This window comes from Sinocyclocheilus anshuiensis, unplaced genomic scaffold, assembly GCF_001515605.1.
Source record: "Sinocyclocheilus anshuiensis isolate Anshui unplaced genomic scaffold, SAMN03320099.WGS_v1.1 scaffold524, whole genome shotgun sequence".
NCBI lineage: Eukaryota > Metazoa > Chordata > Actinopteri > Cypriniformes > Cyprinidae > Sinocyclocheilus > Sinocyclocheilus anshuiensis.
This window is the reverse complement of record NW_015555703.1, coordinates 981,870-1,001,636: the sequence shown is the minus strand read 5'-3', so window position 1 is coordinate 1,001,636 and position 19,767 is coordinate 981,870. Positions and strand designations below refer to the sequence as shown.

Here is a 19,767-nt window from a genome sequence, read left to right as displayed (position 1 = left end):
TTCATGTCTTGCATTAAACAAAATACATGTGTGTAAATACATCTAAATGCCACTTCAGATGCAGCTTCTGTGTTGATTTAATTTGCTTGGTAACAGCCCAAATGTCTTATTATTCTAATTCCCTGATTAAATCTAAGAATTTGACTCAAAAGATAATGGACACTTTTAGAAAAAATGGCTTTATAAAGGTAAAAATGCCCATAAAATGCAAAAATAAGTTTAAACTTATTGGAAAAGATTAATTTCTATCAGTATGAACTGACCACCACACAGAATATGAAGAATATTAAAAACATTAGGAGTCAGCTGTCTTCGGCAGTCCTTAAGGTACCAGCACAATAACACACTCAGCAAAATATCGTCTAATTATCGTTATCGATAAAATCCCATAAAATATCAAGATATTATTTTTTGTCAATATCGCACACCCCTAGTTCTAACTCTTTTCGTTTTGCGAACACATAGACCAGTACCAATGTGTATGTGTATATATGCACAAAAATACCAAGTTTTAAATGTCTGTGTTGAATGACGATTTTTATTTTACCTGTGACATTTAACGCTTTGCAGAGCCAACACAGGGTTTTAAAACAAACAACGTCAGCATTACATAGTGACACATGACTGGCAATTGCAGGTGGAGGCTAAATGACATCATACCTGTCAGGCTATGATGTTATTCCTGAATGAGACTAAGGTCTACTATTTAAACTAAGTCATTTAAACCAGCCATTAAAATTTTCATGATGTCATATTCTTCATTCAGTTTTATTCTCGTTGAATACCGTTTCACCAAATCCCATTATGGAAGTAAAATGGTTTGCGAATGGCATTTTTAATGTTGGAATTAAATGAATATCATTTATGAGTTTAGTGGACACTTTTATCCAAGGTGATTCACATTGCATTCATGCATTCTTTTGGAATCGAACCCATGGCTGTGGTGTTGCTAATGCTAGCGCCATGCTCTACTGTTTGAGCTACAGAAAAGCTGTTCAAATATTGTTCCGTTTGTTCGTTGACATCAATAAAGACCATTCATAAGTAGGACATTTTCATGTTTCCTCATCCAGACAGAGTTGATGTTTGGCTGTCTGGGAATCGTGATGCATATTTAATCTTCTGTCTACTACAGAGCCATCTTGGGTTTGGGCGTTAACACAATTCGTTCTGTGGTGCCTCCATCCAACCAGCTTGAATAGCTAAAGATTTACTCTAAAGGTATACGGACCAAATCAATCGAAACTAAAGTGCATTATGAATGAACCTGTCTGAACAATATTAGCTTCATTGTCTGGCATATAGGGATGTGCTAAATGAACATGTTTGTGTTATATGTGTGCTAAATGATTTTCCCATTGGCTACCTTGGTGCTCCGCTTACAAACGTCTTTGTCCTCAGACAAGTGATATTTGAACTAGATATATTAAGCTCAGACTCCAGTCTTTGTTTACTTACTCATATGAGCTCATGCAAATGGTTGGCCATATTTACAGGCAATAAATGTTTCAACAGTGAAGCTGTATTTAGTGTTTTTGTTTAAAAATACATATTTGTCCCTATGATAATGGGATTATTTTGCTCAATTATTATCTTATGAACAGATACCTCATCATCATTTTGTCGCTCACAGTATGAGATGAGCCAGTGGCACAAAAACGTAAACACATTGTGATTTTGTTCTTCCTATTTTTATTTTGGTGGTTTTTAGAGAAAAAAAAAAAGTTTCAGTATGTAACAGTTGGTTGTAGTTCCTAATAAAGAGAAGATATACTGGCATGTAATTCTACAAAGACCATTTTTACTTGCATTTGGCAATGTTCAAGTTAATTTATATCAGCTCTTTTGAGATTATCAGCATCAACCGATAGGTTTTCATGCTTGGTTGATTAACAAAAATGTAATTTACTGAAAGCTTGACAAAATGTGAATAATACACATTTTCTGTTTTCATTTATATTGTTAATTTTTAGTTAATATTGTATAAATATTTATATAACTGTGCATAAATATGTTTATTTTAGTTCAGTAAATTGTTTTATGTTATTATTATAAGTATTATAATTTTATTGCATTTTTTATTTGGTTGTATGTTAATATTTTATATATGTTGATTTGGCCTACAGGTAGACCTGAGAAATAAGATAAAAAAATTTTTTTTTACTTTAAATAAATCTGGGTGAAATAAGGTTCCATTGTCATTCAGTAAACATTTTGTTTATTTGTGTAAAAATTAAACAACATGCTTATTCTGACATGTACTTATTAAAATATATAAAAGAAAAAATTATCATATTACATTTTTATATATTTTAAATGATTCAAAATGTCATGCCAACAAATGGGTAAAACCCAGTGGATTGAAGGATAGTGGCAAAGACTGATAAATATTTTTTAAAAGATTACATTTAATTAGTTTTTGAGGTCTGTATATATATATATATATATATATATATATATATATATATATATATATATAAATAAACTGGTCAACTAATTTCAACTGCTAATTTCAGCTAGCTCCTTAAACCCAGGCATGTGGTTGAAGATTTTGCTCCATGTGTGTCTGTAACCTCTAGGGTGAAATCCCTCCACCCCTTTGTCAGCGTTCAGCCTTGTTAACTGTTTGGTATAGGAAGTCATTTGCAGGGAGGAGTCATTTTTGGCATGGGACAGACTGCGATTTCTCTCTCCAGTGGCACTGGTATTTACACATCCATCCCTCACACTCCCTCCTGACTCCAGCCCTAGAGAGGGGCAGGCTTCCCTTTCAACTCTGCTTGCCGTACCTCCTCTGTCTTCAAACTGTGAGACTTTCATTTGAATGCCTGACAACTATCACCCTGATGAAGTGATACATAGATCAGTCAAGAAGAGCCCCCCCTCCCCCGTGGGATTCTGACAGCCATGGATCTTTACTGCACATTTGTGGGCCGGATGTGTAGAAATGGATGTTTGGCTGTAGATGGATATGTGCTTGTTAGCTGGTTCTCAATTGGTGGATCGTGACGAGAATGGCTCCCAGGTCTGTTTTATTAGAGTTGCAGACAATAGGACTATGCAATATGTTATAGGATTGGGAGTCATTATGATATAATCATCATAATGGGTTTAAATGATTAACCTGACTTATTTGAATAACTATTAGTCTGCTGTGCATTTTGTGGCAGTACTTAACAGTGTCTCTAATACCAGGACATGAAAGGGCACATTTGACAGACTTAACAATATTAATTTTAATGACTGATTTTTTATTGTATATGGACAGTTATCATATATATATATGTAGAGGAATCTCATGTAAACATGTGCAGGTCATATACCACCTCAAAACAACCAAAATAAAATTACATTTAAGTAATACAAATTAAATAAAAAATTTACTTTCTCATTCGATTCTCAATGCTGTAATGCACATTTTATGTATTTATGCAAAATATAATTTTATTTTATTTTTCTTTTGATTTTAAATTAAAATATCTGTATAATGTTTGGTCAGATAGATTTAACCATATAATATTTTTGGAAATTTTTATTCATTATAAAAGTAGAAGATGGTCCATTAACCAAAAATAAAAAAATAAATAATAATAATAATAAACGGGAGAAACCATAACTTTTAGGCTATACAGTTAAAAAAAACATTGCCTCATTACCCTCAGTGGATCTTAAGCAGAATGTACAAATGAAATCATACGAAATCTCCCACCAAAGCGCTGAATCAGTTATGAATTGCCATGAGAGTGTGTCATTGTTAATGACGTGGAACCACTGTTTACAGGGCCTCTCTCTTCCTTTGGATTGCATGGGATGTTAGTGTGTTCTAGTATGTTGTAGTATGTTCATACTGTACATTAGATACTGTGCTCTGAGCACTGCTTGTTCTGAAAGACTGGAGCATCACGTGGCACCATGGCAACAGCTTCAGACTGCGCTCTTTCTGAGGGCAAATGCCTGTGTCTGGTAGCCTATCGTGCACTTCTTTGGCACAGTCCATTGAAAGGGTGAGGTAAAAAAAAGACAATACTTAAAGGGATAGTTCACCCAAAAATGAAAATTTGATGTTAATCTGCTTATCCACAGGGCATCCAAGATGTAGGTGACTTTGTTTCTTCAGTAGAACGAAGATTTTTAACTCAAACCGTTGCAGTCTGTCAGTCTTATAATGGAAGTGAATGGGAATCACGGCTTTGAGAGTCAAAAAAAACATACACAAACAAAACCAAATTAAACAAAATTTAGAAGAAACAAAGTCACCTACATCTGCCTGGGGGTAAGAACTCTAGGGGAGTTGGAAAATGAGCCTATTTTCAAAAATAGTGGAGTGTTTCTTTTAAATGTTATATTTTTTTATTCTGAGGTGGAAATGGAAATGCACTTCCATTTAACAGTGCACAAAAGCTTTTTTCTTACTCGGCCTCTGAAATGAATTTCCTTCTCACCCAACGTCTCCAAGCCCTCTTATTTTTCATCACTTTTCATCTAGAGACCATTTTCTGCTTTTCTGGTTAGACTGTTATTTTCCTTTCAAGATGCATGTATCCAACAAAGCTTTAATCCCATAAATGGTTTTTATTTCATTGTGTATAATTGTTCAGGCTTTTAAATTAGAGCAAAAATGCTAATTAATGTGAAATTACATCTCACGCAAACCACATGATGAAGCACACTGCTCAAATGCTCACATATGCTGTGAACAGACCAAACCTGATCTGACTGGACGCTGCCTGTGCGAATGAGTCACCAAGAAGATGAAACCCCGTTGAGTGTGCAATCTAGATTTGAGTGGCGACACCAGAGCAGGGTTGTGCATCTGCCCTCAGGGCTTCTGAGTAAATGAGGAAATGACATCTTCATGATGCTCGTGCATTGAACAGAAGCTTTAATGAGAGGTCTCGCACCCGTTACTTCCCCTTCAGCGCACGTATACAAATGTGCCCACACACAAACATGGCTGCCCCACCCAGGGCCAGCGGACACTCGCTTTGGAATCAGCGACAGCTGGGACTGTATTTAACTAATTCGCAATCAGCCAGTCTTCCCTGAAGCAAGCGTGCTAATAAATGTCTCTTTCTCAGGAATCGGGGGCGAGGGAAAGCTCTGGTGGAGGATGAAGACAGCACAGATGGAATGGAGACTGCAGAAACAGGAAGCACACAGGAGACAGGTAACTGCAGCCTTGTCTAACTTTCACCCTGGCTTGCTTTGCCTCTCTTTTCTTCTCTCCTCCCCCACATATACCCTCTTTAAATGTCTTTTCCCACTGCTCTGGGTTTTCTGTGTCAGTCTTTTCTTTTCAGCCGTCACATCCCCCTTCCTCAAGAGTCAGAGAGCGAGGCCGCCTCTCCTCTGAGGCAGTTCCACTGATAAACAAAATCACAATGTGGAGCCCAGAATTGATTTTCTTTCCCAGCTGTGCAGTCAATCTAACTCAAACCTCGGCCGGCCGAGGAGGAGCTTTCGAGAGGCTCGGCCGTCCACACTCCTTGAGCAGGATTGATGAGATTTTCGCCCGTCTCCACATGGCTCCGCTCTCTAGCTTTAATTGAAAGGATTTGACTCCAGCCACTGCCTTTCTGTTCTGGAGTCAGCCCAGCACCTCTCAAAGCATGTGATTGAGATTCACAGCAGCCGGTGAAAGCTAATGCCCGCTGAAAGCCTTTTAAAATCCCATCTTCCTCTCATTTTCTCTGCCCTTTTGCCTGCTCTTGGCTCATGGCCTTCTGTTGACGGTATGATGTACGTTCTGATTCACAAGCAGATTAACTTGTTTAAACTTATTAAACTTGTTTTGGTTACAGTTGAGTTTGTTATTTAGCTTTAGAGGGGTTTTTAAATTAGTGGTAATTTGTGAAGCCATCAATATTATTGTTTTTCATTCTAACTGTTAAAGGTCCCATGACATGCTGGTTTTTAGATGCTTTTATATGCAGGATACCCAGGGCTCGGTTTACACCTTTCGCCATTTCTAGCCACTGGGGGACCATAGGCAGGCTAGGGGAACTCATATTAATGTTAAAAAACCTCATAAAGTGAAATTTTCATGCCATGGGACCTTTAAGTGTTGTCACCTCACTAGTGCAGCAATGTTTTTGTTTTTAGTGGACATGACATGTCATTTAAAAAAATGTGGGTTGTTTAGAAGAGATGTGCTGTTCTTTTGTCGTCATTATGAAAGCATTCAAATTAAACAGACATTATTATCTACAAGAAAAAATATTAATTTATTTAAATGACCATAAATTATATATTTTCAAATTAGGCTAACATTCAAAATTTGGGGGTTGGTAAGATTTTCAAATGATTTTGAAAGAAGTCTCTTCTGCTCACCAAAGCTGCATATATCTGATCAAACAATACAGTAAAAACAATAATAGTGTGAAACATTATTGCAATTTAAAATAACTGCTTTCTATTTGAATATATTTAAAAATGTAATTTATTTCTGTGATGCAAAGCTGAATTTGCAGCATCATTACTCCAGTCTTCAGTGTCACATGATCTTCAGAAATCATTCTAATATGCTGATTTAACAAATATTTTACTTATTTTTGTTATTATTTTGCTGAAAACATTTCTTATTATCAATGTTGAAAACAGTTGTGCTGCTTAATAATTTTTAGGAACTATGATTAAAAAAAACTTTTTAATTGAAGAACAAAAAATTTATTTGAAATCGAAATCTTTTGTAGCATTATACATGTATATACATACTGCCCCTTTTGATCATTTTAATGCATCCTTGCTGGATAAAAGTATTAATTTATTAAAAAAACAATAATCATACTGACCCTAAACTTTGAACTGTATTGTATATAACGGAGTAAAAATAGTAATGCAAAACATCTAGTAATATAAAAAATATAAAAAAGAAAAAAAAAATGTCATGTTAGGGACTTTAATCTGGGAATTATTTTTGAGTTGATAAATGTCAATTCATTCAACTGATTTCATATAATGAATATAATAACTCTCTAATGCCACATCAGTGAGAGAGGACTGTCTAAAAGAGTTGTAAAGTCACAGTACAATGTGGCAACCAGAAAAAAATGTCTTGTTACTGGAAAAGCTACGCAAAATGCATCATCCGGCGGACTTTTGACAGCTTCATGGCTTTAGTTGAAACTACAGCTTTTACTTCTGCATTTCGGTATCACCAACCCACTGACAGTTGGATCAAGCCCAGTGTGTGTTGAAGTATCCCTAGCTTTTAGCAAAATTTAATGTCACAGACCTTTTCTCTCTGTTTTTCAGTCACGTAGCACAAATTAAAAAGAAATAATTGTCTTTCTACTGCATGGACATCCAAGTTTTATCAAAATCCCATCTCGCCAGTGGTGAATTACACCTTCAAGTGTCACTACTTTTAGTTAACTAACTCCCCAATGCTGCAGGAACCCACAACATTTAGCATCATGAATGCAAATTTATTTTGCTTTGTGTCTTGTCTAAAACCTGAAGTAGTAACATTGGAAGAATACAATCTGCTTTTGTATTTATTTGCAATATAGGCCATTACTCATTGTTGAATTAGTTGAAACTGTCATAGTAGTTTCTGCATTGGTTCTGTGAAGCCTGCATGGAGCTGTAATAACCAGGTGAATTGTCCTGACACTACAGGAGAGCTGGCGTTGCCTTTGAATATCAAGTCACTTTCACCTTGGCCCCCCCCCCCCCCCAAGGTCACCACGGAAGTAAATGGCACCATAATTATAAAAGACCCTTCAGTACCCAGAACTGCGCAAGATTTAAAAAAAAAAAAAAAGCTGCTTCTTGGAGGAAGCTGTCAGCCTTTTCATTCTTTTTCCCAAGTGATAACTACATTTTTACTTTTTCTAAAGAAAATGTGAGTGATGTTTGCCTGTGCGAAACCCATTGCCTCAATGCTGGAGTGTTGCAAATGGTTGCCAGGGCATTGCTTTTCAGTTGCTCAAGGTCTTTAGAGTGTTTTAGCTTGTTTCTAGGGTGTTTTTTCTTAGGGTTTTACAAATTGTTGTTTAGATGCTAACATTTAGCACATTGCAGTGTTTGTAGCATATTGCTATTCAGATGCTATGGTATTCTTCATTTGCATAGTGTGTAGTAGGTACTATATTTGTTTTGAAACTTCACAATTTTTGAAACTTCCTTTGCAAAGTATATATACAGTAATACTATAGATAGTATGGATGAAATTCATATCCACCATTTTGTCATTGTCACTTGACCTACCAGTTTAACTTCACAGCCATTCTCAAATCCTCTCTCGTGGCCTCACGCAATAGTAAAGTGAGTGTTTTAGCATGTTGCTATTCATTTTGTAGCGTGTTCTGAGTGTTTGTATGTTCTTGCCGTCTCTAGGGTGTTCTGAGTGTTTGTAGCAAATTGCTATTAGACGCTAACATAGTATTTTTGAACACATTGCTGTTTAGTTTCTATTAGGGCTGTGCGATATAAAAAAAAAAATGCAATACGCGATACCTTGTTAAAAAATGCGATATTCAATATGCGATACGATATTGCTTAAAGTGTGAAAAATCTTTTTAAATTATATTTTAAAATATTAAAAAAATGTAATTATATAACCAATTTTTCACGTTCTTTCTTGGAAAAGAAAGAATCACTACAACTTCTGAAAGTGACCAGCAGTGTTTTAGTAGTACATAAAAAGTAATGTCACAAATCAGAAAATTTAATTTTAACATCAATGTGAATGACAAAAAAAATGAATGACACTAATTTTATATCATTGTGACTTTGCTTTCCACACACTTGAAGTACTTCTTCATATACCACAGCAAAAACTATAGTCTGAGAAAGTTCAAACATGTTTAAAGGCAAGTGAACAGTCAGTAAAATAAAATGAAAGAAAAAGAAAAAAAAAGAAATACACAATTTACAAGCATAGATAAAATAAACAGTAGTATTCAGGTACAGAAATTTAATAATTAAGTGTAAAATAACACTGCATTGTGTTCACTGTATGAATTAAATTTAAATTAATCTTTGTTATAGCGGTTTTGTTGTTTTGTTAACATTAGTGACATATTCAGCTGCACGTATTTATAGGCTGCTGTCCCTTTAAATCCGACTCCACGGATCCAGTATAATGATACACATCCGATTTCTTTATCAGCTGTTTGCATTCATTTAAAACATAATTGACTGCGTTTACGAGAATGATCGTCGAGACGGGTACTATTGACATAATTCTGTGTGTATGTGTCTGTTCAAAAATGAGGAGGAGATGCCAAAGACGAATCAACTCACTGTTGTAAGTGCTGGTAACATTGCTTTCAGATAGTATTCTCATTGTTTTTAGCATGTTCTTACTAGGGTTTCTAGGGTGTGAGTGTTTTAGCATGTTGCTATTCAGTTTATAGGATGTTTTAGCACACTCTTACTGTTTCTAGGGTGCTCTGAGTGTTTGTAGCAAACTGCTATTCAGATTTGGGCTGAACGATTTTGGAAAATAATCTAATACTTTAGGTAATTCAGAGTCACTGTAATAAACATATGTAAACATGTATTGACACAAAGTTAAAATGATTTGCAACGGTCGCTTTGTCGCGTCCAGTGTAGAGCTGTTGTGGCGCGACGCAACAACTGTAGTGTCCGGTATAGACACGGTGAGTGAAGCCGAGAGCAAGATATACCTCGTCATATTTTCTGCATTTAGCTTTTGAATGACCAGCACCTGCCTGGGTCTTGAAGGTCGAAGTCTTCAGTAATGAAATGCACCATAACTGTTACTGCTTGAGTAATTTCAATGTGCCGTTTTGAAGTCTGTTCATTATATACGCTTTCAGCCGTTTCTGCGTGTAGCGTGCCAGGGTTGCCAGGTTTTCACAACAAAACCCGCCCAATTGCTACTCAAAACTAGCCCAATCGCGTTTCGAGGGGGCTCCACCGGTAAAAATCGCGTTCCAGGGGGTAAAATACACATTTTGGAGGGGTTCCCCAAACCTCGGACTTGGCAACACTGTAGCTTGCCAACTTGATGCTTCTTCTGAAGACTGCTTAGATGTTTTCGACTTGAAGCAGCGTTGCTCAGACCGATCGGTGTGTCATCAAAGTACTGCGAGAGCTATAAGAGAGCAGACGTCTCCTTATGCTTTCTCTCGCCGTACTGTGATGTCATACACCGATCGATGTTCAAGTTGAAAACACCTCTTTGCCATAGACTGTAAAAAACACTCTCACGTGTCACGTGACCGAGTGTAATTGCAGCCTCTGGGATTGAAAAATCACGTTTTTTCATATCGCGATATTATAGCAAATGCAATTAATCGTTCAGCCCTAATTCAGATGCTAACGTAATGTTTTTAGCACATTGCTGTTTAGTTGTATTCTAAATGTTTAGCGTGTGGCTATTCCGTTTGTAGGGTTTCTAAATGTTTAAGCATGTTCTTACTGTTTCTAGAGTGTTTAGCATATCGCTATTCAGACGCTAAGGTATTTTTGGTAGTATGTTTTTAGCGCATTTGTGTTTAATTTCTTTAGAGTATTCGTAGTGTTTTAGCATGGCACTATTAGCATATATTTTTATTTTAGCATGTTCTTACTGTTTCTCGGGTGTTCTGAGTGTGTTTGGCATATTGCTTTTGAGATGCTAAAGTATTCTTGGTCAGTTTTTCAGCATGTTGCTGAGGTGTTCTGTGTGTTTTAGCATGTTGTTATTCAGTTTATAAGCTTTTCTAAGTGTTTAGTATGTTCTTACCCAGATAGCACAGGTACGTCTGCAAGATGTCTGTTAAAGATCACATCGGCTGTGTACATGTATAAATATGAGACATCTCTAAGATTTATTTTAAGATATGATAAAAACATCTTCTAAACGTCTATTTGACATCTGATAGGAAACGTCCTACAGTCATATTGCAGATTAGCAAGCACTCTAAAAATATACATCTTGCAGATGTAAATGCATATGTCAAATAGACGACTCCATGATACGTGTGCTATTAGGGTAACATTTCTAGGCTTTTCTGAGGGTTTATATCATTGCTATTCAGACATTATAGTATTCTTATTGGTTTTAGCACATTGATTTTTAGTTGCTAAGGTGTTCTTAGTGTTTTAGCATGTTCTTACTTGGGTTTCTAGGATGTGAGTGTTTTAGCATGGTGCTATTTAGAGATGCACCGATCGATCGGCCAGGGATCGGAATCGGCCGATTTTCCTCATGATCGGCCCGGATCGGTGACCGGCCGGTCAGTCTCATTTCTTTCCGATTCCGAGCCAATCCGTTTTGTTACCAGCGGCACAGGCAATAACGTCAGCTTTCGCATTCTCGCTCTCTTCTCACCGACGACCTCTTCTCTCTCACACACGTCTCATTTGCTCCGGTTAAATAGTGCTTGTATTGCGCATTATTTTAGTCATTTGCAGAGCATGCCACGGAGGCCGCCATCATCATCGGCGCCATCTTGAGTCATGAGTGGCTAACTGCGCTAAAACGTTCAAATACATACAAAATTATGTCAAAATGCCCGTCTTGGCGAGTATCCAGTTAAACACAGTCAGTTTTGGAACGTTAAATAGTTGAGAAAGAGAACACATTGTGTGTAACAGTGTATTGGGTCCGTGGATAAACTCCTAAAGGGACCGCAGTCCAATATTTCTGCTGCTGTCCGTCATGTTAATCAAAGAACAAAAGACAAAGAAAATCTGTTGTGTAACAGTATATTGGGTCCGTGGATAAACTCTTAAAGGGACCGCAGTCCAATACACTGGATGTGTTATTTTACATTTGATTAGTTTAATTTCTGTAGTATTTTTTACCTGAATAAAAACTTACTTAACCTGAAAAACTTAGTTTCATAGCTCATTGCATTTATTTGTGCTGTTGTTTGCAATTCGTATTTTATTACTGACTTTTTACTTGTGTTTTTTTTATAAAAAAAAAACTTTGCGTTGAAAAGTAGATATATGCTGTCAATTATAGTTCTTAGAAAGAAAATCGGAATCGGCAAAAATCGGTATCGGCAGATCACACTAACAAAAAATCGTAAATCGGAATTAGCCAAGAAAATTGCAATCGGTGCATCTCTAGTGCTATTCCTTTTGTAAGGTTTTCTGAGTGTTTTTAGCATATTGCTATTCAGCTATTTAGTAGGCTTGCTGCGATAGACGGTGTTTTCGGTTATACTGGTGTTAAGCCGCAACACCGGTTACGTCATTTGTCTACCGTGGCACCGCCCCCACCGTCGTTTTGATTTTTTTATAGTAACAAAAATCATTTAGCCTAGTTCAGTTAGAGGACAGACACTTTTAAAAACTAAATGCTCAATGCAGCGTGTCGAACCATGCGCAGACAAGCAGGAGTCAGATTTTATTTATCACGTGAGGAGAGTGAGTCAAGCTGACTGACAAGAGCAAGGTGAGAAAGACAAGACGATGGTAGAAGATTGTTTAGAAAGGATATGCAAAGGCGCCTGTTTGGCAATATTTTAGATTTTGAAAACCTTATTGACTGGAAGTTTTTTTGAACATTCGTTTCTTATTTATTTGGTTCCACAGTGTTTGCTGATTACTTTATTTAAACGTTGTGTATTTTATTTATTTTATTTTACATCAATGTGTATATGCCGTGCCTCCAAGCTTTCTTATTCGTTTTGCTAATAAACGTTCTATGTTTCTTATTTATTTGGTTCCACAGTGTTTGCTGATTTTCAGTTTTATATACCTATTTAAACTTTGTGTAGTCCAAGTAATTTGTTATTTTATTAGGCATATATGGTGCATTTTTATTAGTTTTGTTAATAAAAGTTCTGAGTTTGACGTTTTTGTTGCTTGAATTGAATCAATAATTGCCGCTAATTTGAAAGTGAAAGTAAAACGCACGGCACTTTTTCAAGATATTTGAAAGCCAAGAAATCAGAGGAAAAAATGGAAAACTCAAACGAACAATTGCTTGTCACCCCAACGGTGTTACCGGTATTACCGGTGTTGTCACACGTCGATTAACCGGTGGGAAAATTTCCTCACCGACACAACCCTGCTATTTAGACAACATTAGTATTAATTAGCATAGTATTTATTAGCACATTGCTGTTTAGTTTCTAAGGTGTTCTGAAGGTTTTAGCATGTTGTTATTCAGTTTATAGGCTGTTCTGAGTGTGTTTAGCATGTTCTTACCAGTTTCTAAGCTGTTCTGACTGTTTGTAGCATGTTTTTTTCAGATGCTAAGGAATTCTTAGTGTTTTTTTTAGCATGTTGCTGTTTAGTTGCTAAGGTGTTCTTAGAGTTAGCACATTCGTACTGTTTCTAGGGTGTTTTAACATTTTGCGGTTAAGGTCACGTTAAGGTATTCTTACTGTGTTTAGTGTGTCGCTATTCAGTTTATAGGGTGTTGAAGAGTCCACCTTCATGTCTCTATGATATTTTACAGTCTCTTTCCGCTATGGGGTCTATGGGGATTTTTCACCCGTTTTATCATCCACGAAGTGGAAATAATTGATTGCTTAGAAAAGTAATGGCACATCTCTCCAACAACCTGCACAATTTGAGAAATCAATTTACGTCTTTGGTACAAACGTTATGGGATTAGGCCTACTTGTTGAAGTTTAATACAAAGCGTCTGCTTTGGCTCAAATCCCTCTCATAAGCAATGCTAATGCTGATGCTTTCATCGACAAGCACCAGTAACTAGTTTTCTTTGCAGACTGACCCTAATTTGTAGTGTCTGTTGTAGTTCCATTGAAGCTCTTTCCGAGTAGACTGCAGCGGATGAGGTGAATACAGGAGGTGGTTGACTACAGCTGTGGTTTCAATGCGGTCTATTTTAGACCACAACTAGATCTCGACTCACTAGGCGTTCTTAGTCACAGATGACACACACCTCTAATTGCCCACATTGTGTACGTTCTGAAGCAACGGTTTTCCCAATTTCTCTCTTATTAACACACGGCACATGTGCTCTGTATATTTCCACCTAAATCAAATGGGATACATGTTTGCGATCGAACAGGGAAACCAAAGATCCTGGCTCTTTCTTCATTTTTGTTTTGCAGGCTGCTGTTGACATTGTACAAATCCAGCTGTTGTTCACATGTCATCATTTGGGATCTTTAAAAACAAAACATACTGGCCTGAAAGTCTGGTTCACTGGAAACAATTAGCACTGTTCAGAATAAACAAACATTTCATGGATGAAAATTCATTTGAGGCAAAGGTACGCAGTCAGACGACATTCAGGCTTGTCTGTCTCATTAGCCGAGGCTGTGACTTTCATTTTGAGGGGTTTCAACACTTACACTGACATGCAAATCTCACCTTTTGGTTCAAAGAACAAGTCATCTTTTTGATAAATGCATCATCTGTTTGTTTACTCCACAATGAAAATACGCATTAGTTGGACCAGCCTGAAAAATACAGGGTTTTTTTGGGTGTAATTTGAGCTAAAGAAGCTACAATTTTGAAGATTTCTGCCTTTCCTTATTCATGTAGACAGCAGCTCTACTTGTATGCCTGTTACTTATGGAAGAATAAGAGGGCCACTTAAAAATAAAATGGGGAAATTCATTTATTAATCAAATGAATACATACTCAAATTTCATATGGACAAATAGATATATTTAAACTGTTTAAATAATGTTTAATGATGTTGTTAAATGGAACCATAAAATTATGCAGTAATAAACCACATAGAAAATGGACATGAATAGACATCTTTAAAACTGAATAATATTTGAAATGTTAGTTAAATGTCACAATGTGCTTTTTAATGCAATTGTTATGCAGTTTAAATGTTGCATTAAAATGGTTTATTGGTTTGTTACATTTCACTACGTTTTTCAACAAGAATTAAAAAAATAGACCCACTTTATGTGTCTTGTGTCTTTCACCCTGACCCTTAACCAACCCCTAAAGGGATAGTTCACCCAAAAATGAAAATTAAATAATTTACTCACCCTTGTGTTGTTCTCTTGCCGTATGCCTTTCTTTTTTTCAAACCACAAAAGGAGACTTTAAAAAAAAATAAGTTACATGCGTACATGTTCATATAATGGCAGTGTATGGCAATCAGCATCAAGCATTTAAAAACGACGAAAAAGTGGCACCGATAGCCTCGTGGGCAGTGTGTTAACATATAGCGCTGTTGCGATTCAGTGTCCCAAGTTCGAATCTCAGCCTCGTGGACCTTTCCCGATCCCGCCTCCTCTTTCTGCCAAAAATAAATCTTAAGTCCCTAATCTAAGTCCCCCTGTAGTGAAAATCAAGTTTTTGTTGTTGTTTATTGTCTATGTGGTGTTTTTAATTTGCTTTTAGACAACCCATGTGCCAATCCATTAATCAACACCATTGCTGAGTATTTTCTCCTTAAAACTGTAGTTTCCCAATGGCAGTCCCAGAAACGTGATTTGAAACAGCCCTCGGTTTGCTACGTCACAAAATTCAATAACCAATCACGTCAAGGGATAGATTCCTGTCATTAGCATATCCTTCTATCCATTTATACAAACACTGCGCGCATAGAGATCATAGCATAGAGTCCGCATGCTAAATATACCAATTACCAGCACAAAACCAAAAATAAAATAAAGCAAAAACCCATGAAGCCGCGGTTTAACATGAATTTAGAATCGCTAACTTCAATGATAACCCGCGGCAACCGTGTAAAAGTAGCCCGGAGTCAGACCCACCTCTCCCGCATCGGCGTCTGCACGTCACTCGTGTATGCTCGCGGGCGCGAATTAAGAATCACAAACTTGGCTGCATTCGAGTCTTCAAGGCATTTTGAGGACACAACATCGTCAAGTAAGTAATTTTAATGACTGTTGCAGTATCCACTGTAGTTGTCCGCTAGTAAAAACATAGTTTTATCAGTCATTATCCGTGGATCAGGAGGCCCTGGCTGGTGTGACTGAGTGGAGGCGGTGCTAATTTGCATATTCATAGATCCGCGCATAGTAAATGGGGCAAGGGTGTAGACATGTAGACAGAAGGGTTACATTCAAGGTATTTTAAGGCCTAAAAAAATTTTTTTAACAAGAAAAAACATTTAAATATGTAATTTTGATGTTCAAAATGAGTTTTAAGTGATACAATTTTTGACTAAAGGGGGACTTAAAAAAAAAAAAAAAAGATGCAAAAGTATCACAGAGTGGTCCCATGCGACATGTGCCGTATATTTCAAGTGTTCTGCTGGTTTGGTGAAAAACAGACCAAAATTTAACACTTTATTTAAACTTGGCCGTTGGTCTCTGTGCACGACTGCCCATTCATGAGACTCTATTAGCGCAGCAGTTCACTCCGACCCACCAAGGAAAAGCACACAAGTTGTGAAAAATCAAGATGAATAAAAAAGCGACACAAAACAACGCCTAGAAATCCCCCAAAAAGTTTTTGTTTCATTTCTCAGTTGAATATCTCAGGAGCAGAACTGACAGTTGACCGATAACTTGTTGTTGCGACAAGCACAACGGATATTTTTTTCCTCAGAAGAAAGTACATGGATTGTATTTCATGTTGTGTTTTTATTAATCTTGATTTTTCACAACTTGTGTGCTTTTCCTGGGTGAGTCGGAGTGAACTCTCATGTCTCATGAACGTGCAGTCGTGCACAGAGACCAACAGCCAATGTCAGGATATTCATTAAATAATAATTGTTTTTCACCAAACCCTATCGTACACCTGCAGAACACTTGGAATATACGGCACGTGTCTCATGGGACCACTCTGTGATACTTTTGCATCTTATTTAAAAGCTTGATGCTGATCACCATACACTGCCATTATGTGGACAGGCACGCATGGGACATTTAAAAAAAATCTCCATTTGTGGTCTGAAAAAGAAAGAGAGCCATACAGCATTAGAATGACACAAGGGTGAGTAAATGACAATTTAATTTAAATTTTTTGGGTGAACTGACCCTAACCTTACCCGTATGCCACCTTCATAGCACACTGTAAAAAAAAATTCTGTAGTTTTTACAAAATAATTTTGGCAGCTGTGGTTGCCAGAATAATTTTGTAAAAAATACAGAAAAACTGTAAACACATTTACGGCCAAAAACTTCACAGTATAAAACTGTAATTTACAAACAAGAACATTTTAATGTAAACCAGTAAATTCAACAATGCACACTGCTATTAAAATCTGTTTTGTACCTTTAACATACTGACAACCACCATAATAATGCAGGTGGTAAAAGAGAAAGCCACATGAAGAATCAAAGCTCATCACAAGTAGCTTCGCCACAAGCAGAAGTATATACTAATATATAGAAGGTGCACAGAGTCATTCATGCAAACACAAAACACCATCATGGTAACACACATGATGCTTAAATAATGCATTAACTTTCATTAAACAACAGAAGATGTAACATAAAGCCCAAATATACATAACTAATAACAAAAATTATTTAAAAAAACATGATTATTTAAACAAAATACTTTCAAATGTGGAGTGTCATGCAGGGAATTCTGGGAATATCAGTTTACAGTTTTTGACTGTAAATTATACATTGATTTGTTATTTTTACTTCTAAAAACTGTAAAAAAAATTAACAGCATTTTACTGTAAAATTACATGAAATGTCTGGTTAGATATTTTACAGTTTTTACCTGTATATAGTAAGGGAACTTACTGTTAACCTATTAACAGTTTTTTTCCGTAGCGTTTTTACAAAATTTTACAGTTAAAATTACACTTATTTTTTACAGTGCAGCAAAAGTGTTTTGCAATTCAACATGAACGCAATAAGTACACTGTACCTATAAAGTACATATTTTTCACAAGTAAATAGTTAAAGACATCTAATGTTAAGTGTGACCATAAATGTGTCTATTAGATTAGTACTTTTTTAATCAATAAATTGATCTTTTATTTTTATGTTGAAATGGTTTTCTGTCTGAGAACGTCTGGCTGCTGAATGATATAAAAGACTTTAAACTTGCTCCAACTCAGAGTATCTGAAAGCAATTAACGATCCACGTTCTTTGATGCTGTTTGTGTTTGAGAACTCACTGATGTGCAAAATAAATCATGTTTGTTTTTAACAGCATTTTTTTTTATTTTCCTCAATGTAGATATAATGGGCCACACTCAAAAAATTCAAAAATATTTTTAAATTACACTCATTTTACACTATCACTGTAGTGTATAAATTAATCTGTATTAAGTAGGTGAATACAGTTGTGGTGAAACACTAATGAATTTAAGGTTTAATCTCATCAGTTTTGTCTAAAATGTCTGTTGGTGCAGCTGTAATTAACAAGGATGTATGTCTCCTTCTGTGTCTCTCGTCAGTCACTAAAGGGGAGCAGGAGGAGACGGCGGGCGCCTCTGCCGTGGCAGTTTCAGCAGAGGGGGAGGAAGAGGAGCAGTTGTCATCCCCTCTTCCTGCGAGCCCTGAGACGGGGGCGGCACAAACATCATCAGCCTCTGGAGAAGCTAAAAGCAGGTCAGAGCAGCATCCTCTCGCCAGGCTGAGTCACCGCCGGCGTGGGAAGTGTGCGCATGCGGACGTGTGTGTGTGTGTCAGTGTGAACATTTGTGAATGGCTTCGTGTTTTAAGCCTTTTTGACTGAATTGAGCCTTTCTACCAAAATCTCAAAATGGAAGGTCAAATGATGAATGCCCGTTAGCACACGTGTGCTGAAGTATGTCTTGCTGCATGTGCATGTGTTGCTGTTGGCTACCGTTCTCTCTTAACGTGGGGGATGGGCACTTGTTCAGCTTACTAAAAGAGCATTCTGGGTAAAGACGACTGCAGTGCAGGAACCCAGGAAGAAGCGCTGGTGTGGCACAGCCCTTCAGCTCAGAGAGTTCACTGTATTTCCATGCACACAAAGAGCAGTAATGTGCAACTGCAGGTTGCATCCTGTGTGCAGCATGCAAATTTTCTGTTTACATTCCTCAAATGTGCAGTATAGACACTGTGCTGAGTACTGTATCTCACAATGCAATGTGCTCAATTTATAGTGTGACATATGACACAGAAATAATGATTATTTTTTACATTATTGGCTATGGGTGAAAATGTTAAAAATCGCATGTTTCTTCTGTGTTGTTCATTGTTCAGAACAGAATAGTAACTTACTGCTATTAGTAGTATACACTCTATTCAGTAAATATACAAATAGTGGTATGTTGACCACTTTTTTTTGCATATTAAATGAAACCGTAGGCATTGTGTACAGTAAATATTTCAAACAGAAGTATGCTACATTGTGTTTGCATCAGGGTTATTATAGTTAACTAAAAATAATAATACATTTTTTTTTATTACTACATTTTTTTAATACATTTTCGCTCCTTGAAATAAAATAAACTTAACTTAAAATAAACTGAAATGACATGACATAAAATATAAAAAAAACTTACTTATTTTATTAATTTAAACTTATTTTAGATAAGGTTATTTGATCTAAAACTGAAATAAAAATTAATAAAAACGATTTAGACATTTAAAAAAACTAATAAAAATGTCAAAAACATCCCAAAAACCTTAACTAAAATCAAAATTAAAATAAATAAATAATTCAAAATATTAATAAAAACTACACGAGTATCTCAGCGATATGTAAAATTATTAATAACTAATAAACAGCTTCACATGACCACAAATTGCATGTGTCAAGCTTTTTATTGTTATAGAAGAGGTGCAATTACAAATGTACTCTAAATTTATGCTATATATATATATATATATATATATATATATCTCTATCAGAATCAGAATGAGCTTTATTGCCAGGTATGTTTACACATACGAGGAATTTGTTTTCGTGACAAGCTTCCACAGTGTAACAGAATGACAGTGACAGAACAAAAAA

The 19,767-nt window shown here is 36.2% G+C and overlaps 1 protein-coding gene across 1 annotated transcript in view; it reads left to right on the top strand.

The window, feature by feature from the left end:
- The window catches only part of kmt2cb (lysine (K)-specific methyltransferase 2Cb), a 132,141-nt gene that overhangs the window by 9,815 nt on the left and 102,559 nt on the right, over positions 1–19,767 (top strand). The window contains exons 3-4 of the mRNA XM_016464556.1: positions 5,079–5,167; positions 18,239–18,392. Coding sequence (XP_016320042.1) covers positions 5,079–5,167; positions 18,239–18,392 — 243 coding nt within the window. The remainder of the gene's footprint in view (positions 1–5,078; positions 5,168–18,238; positions 18,393–19,767) is intronic.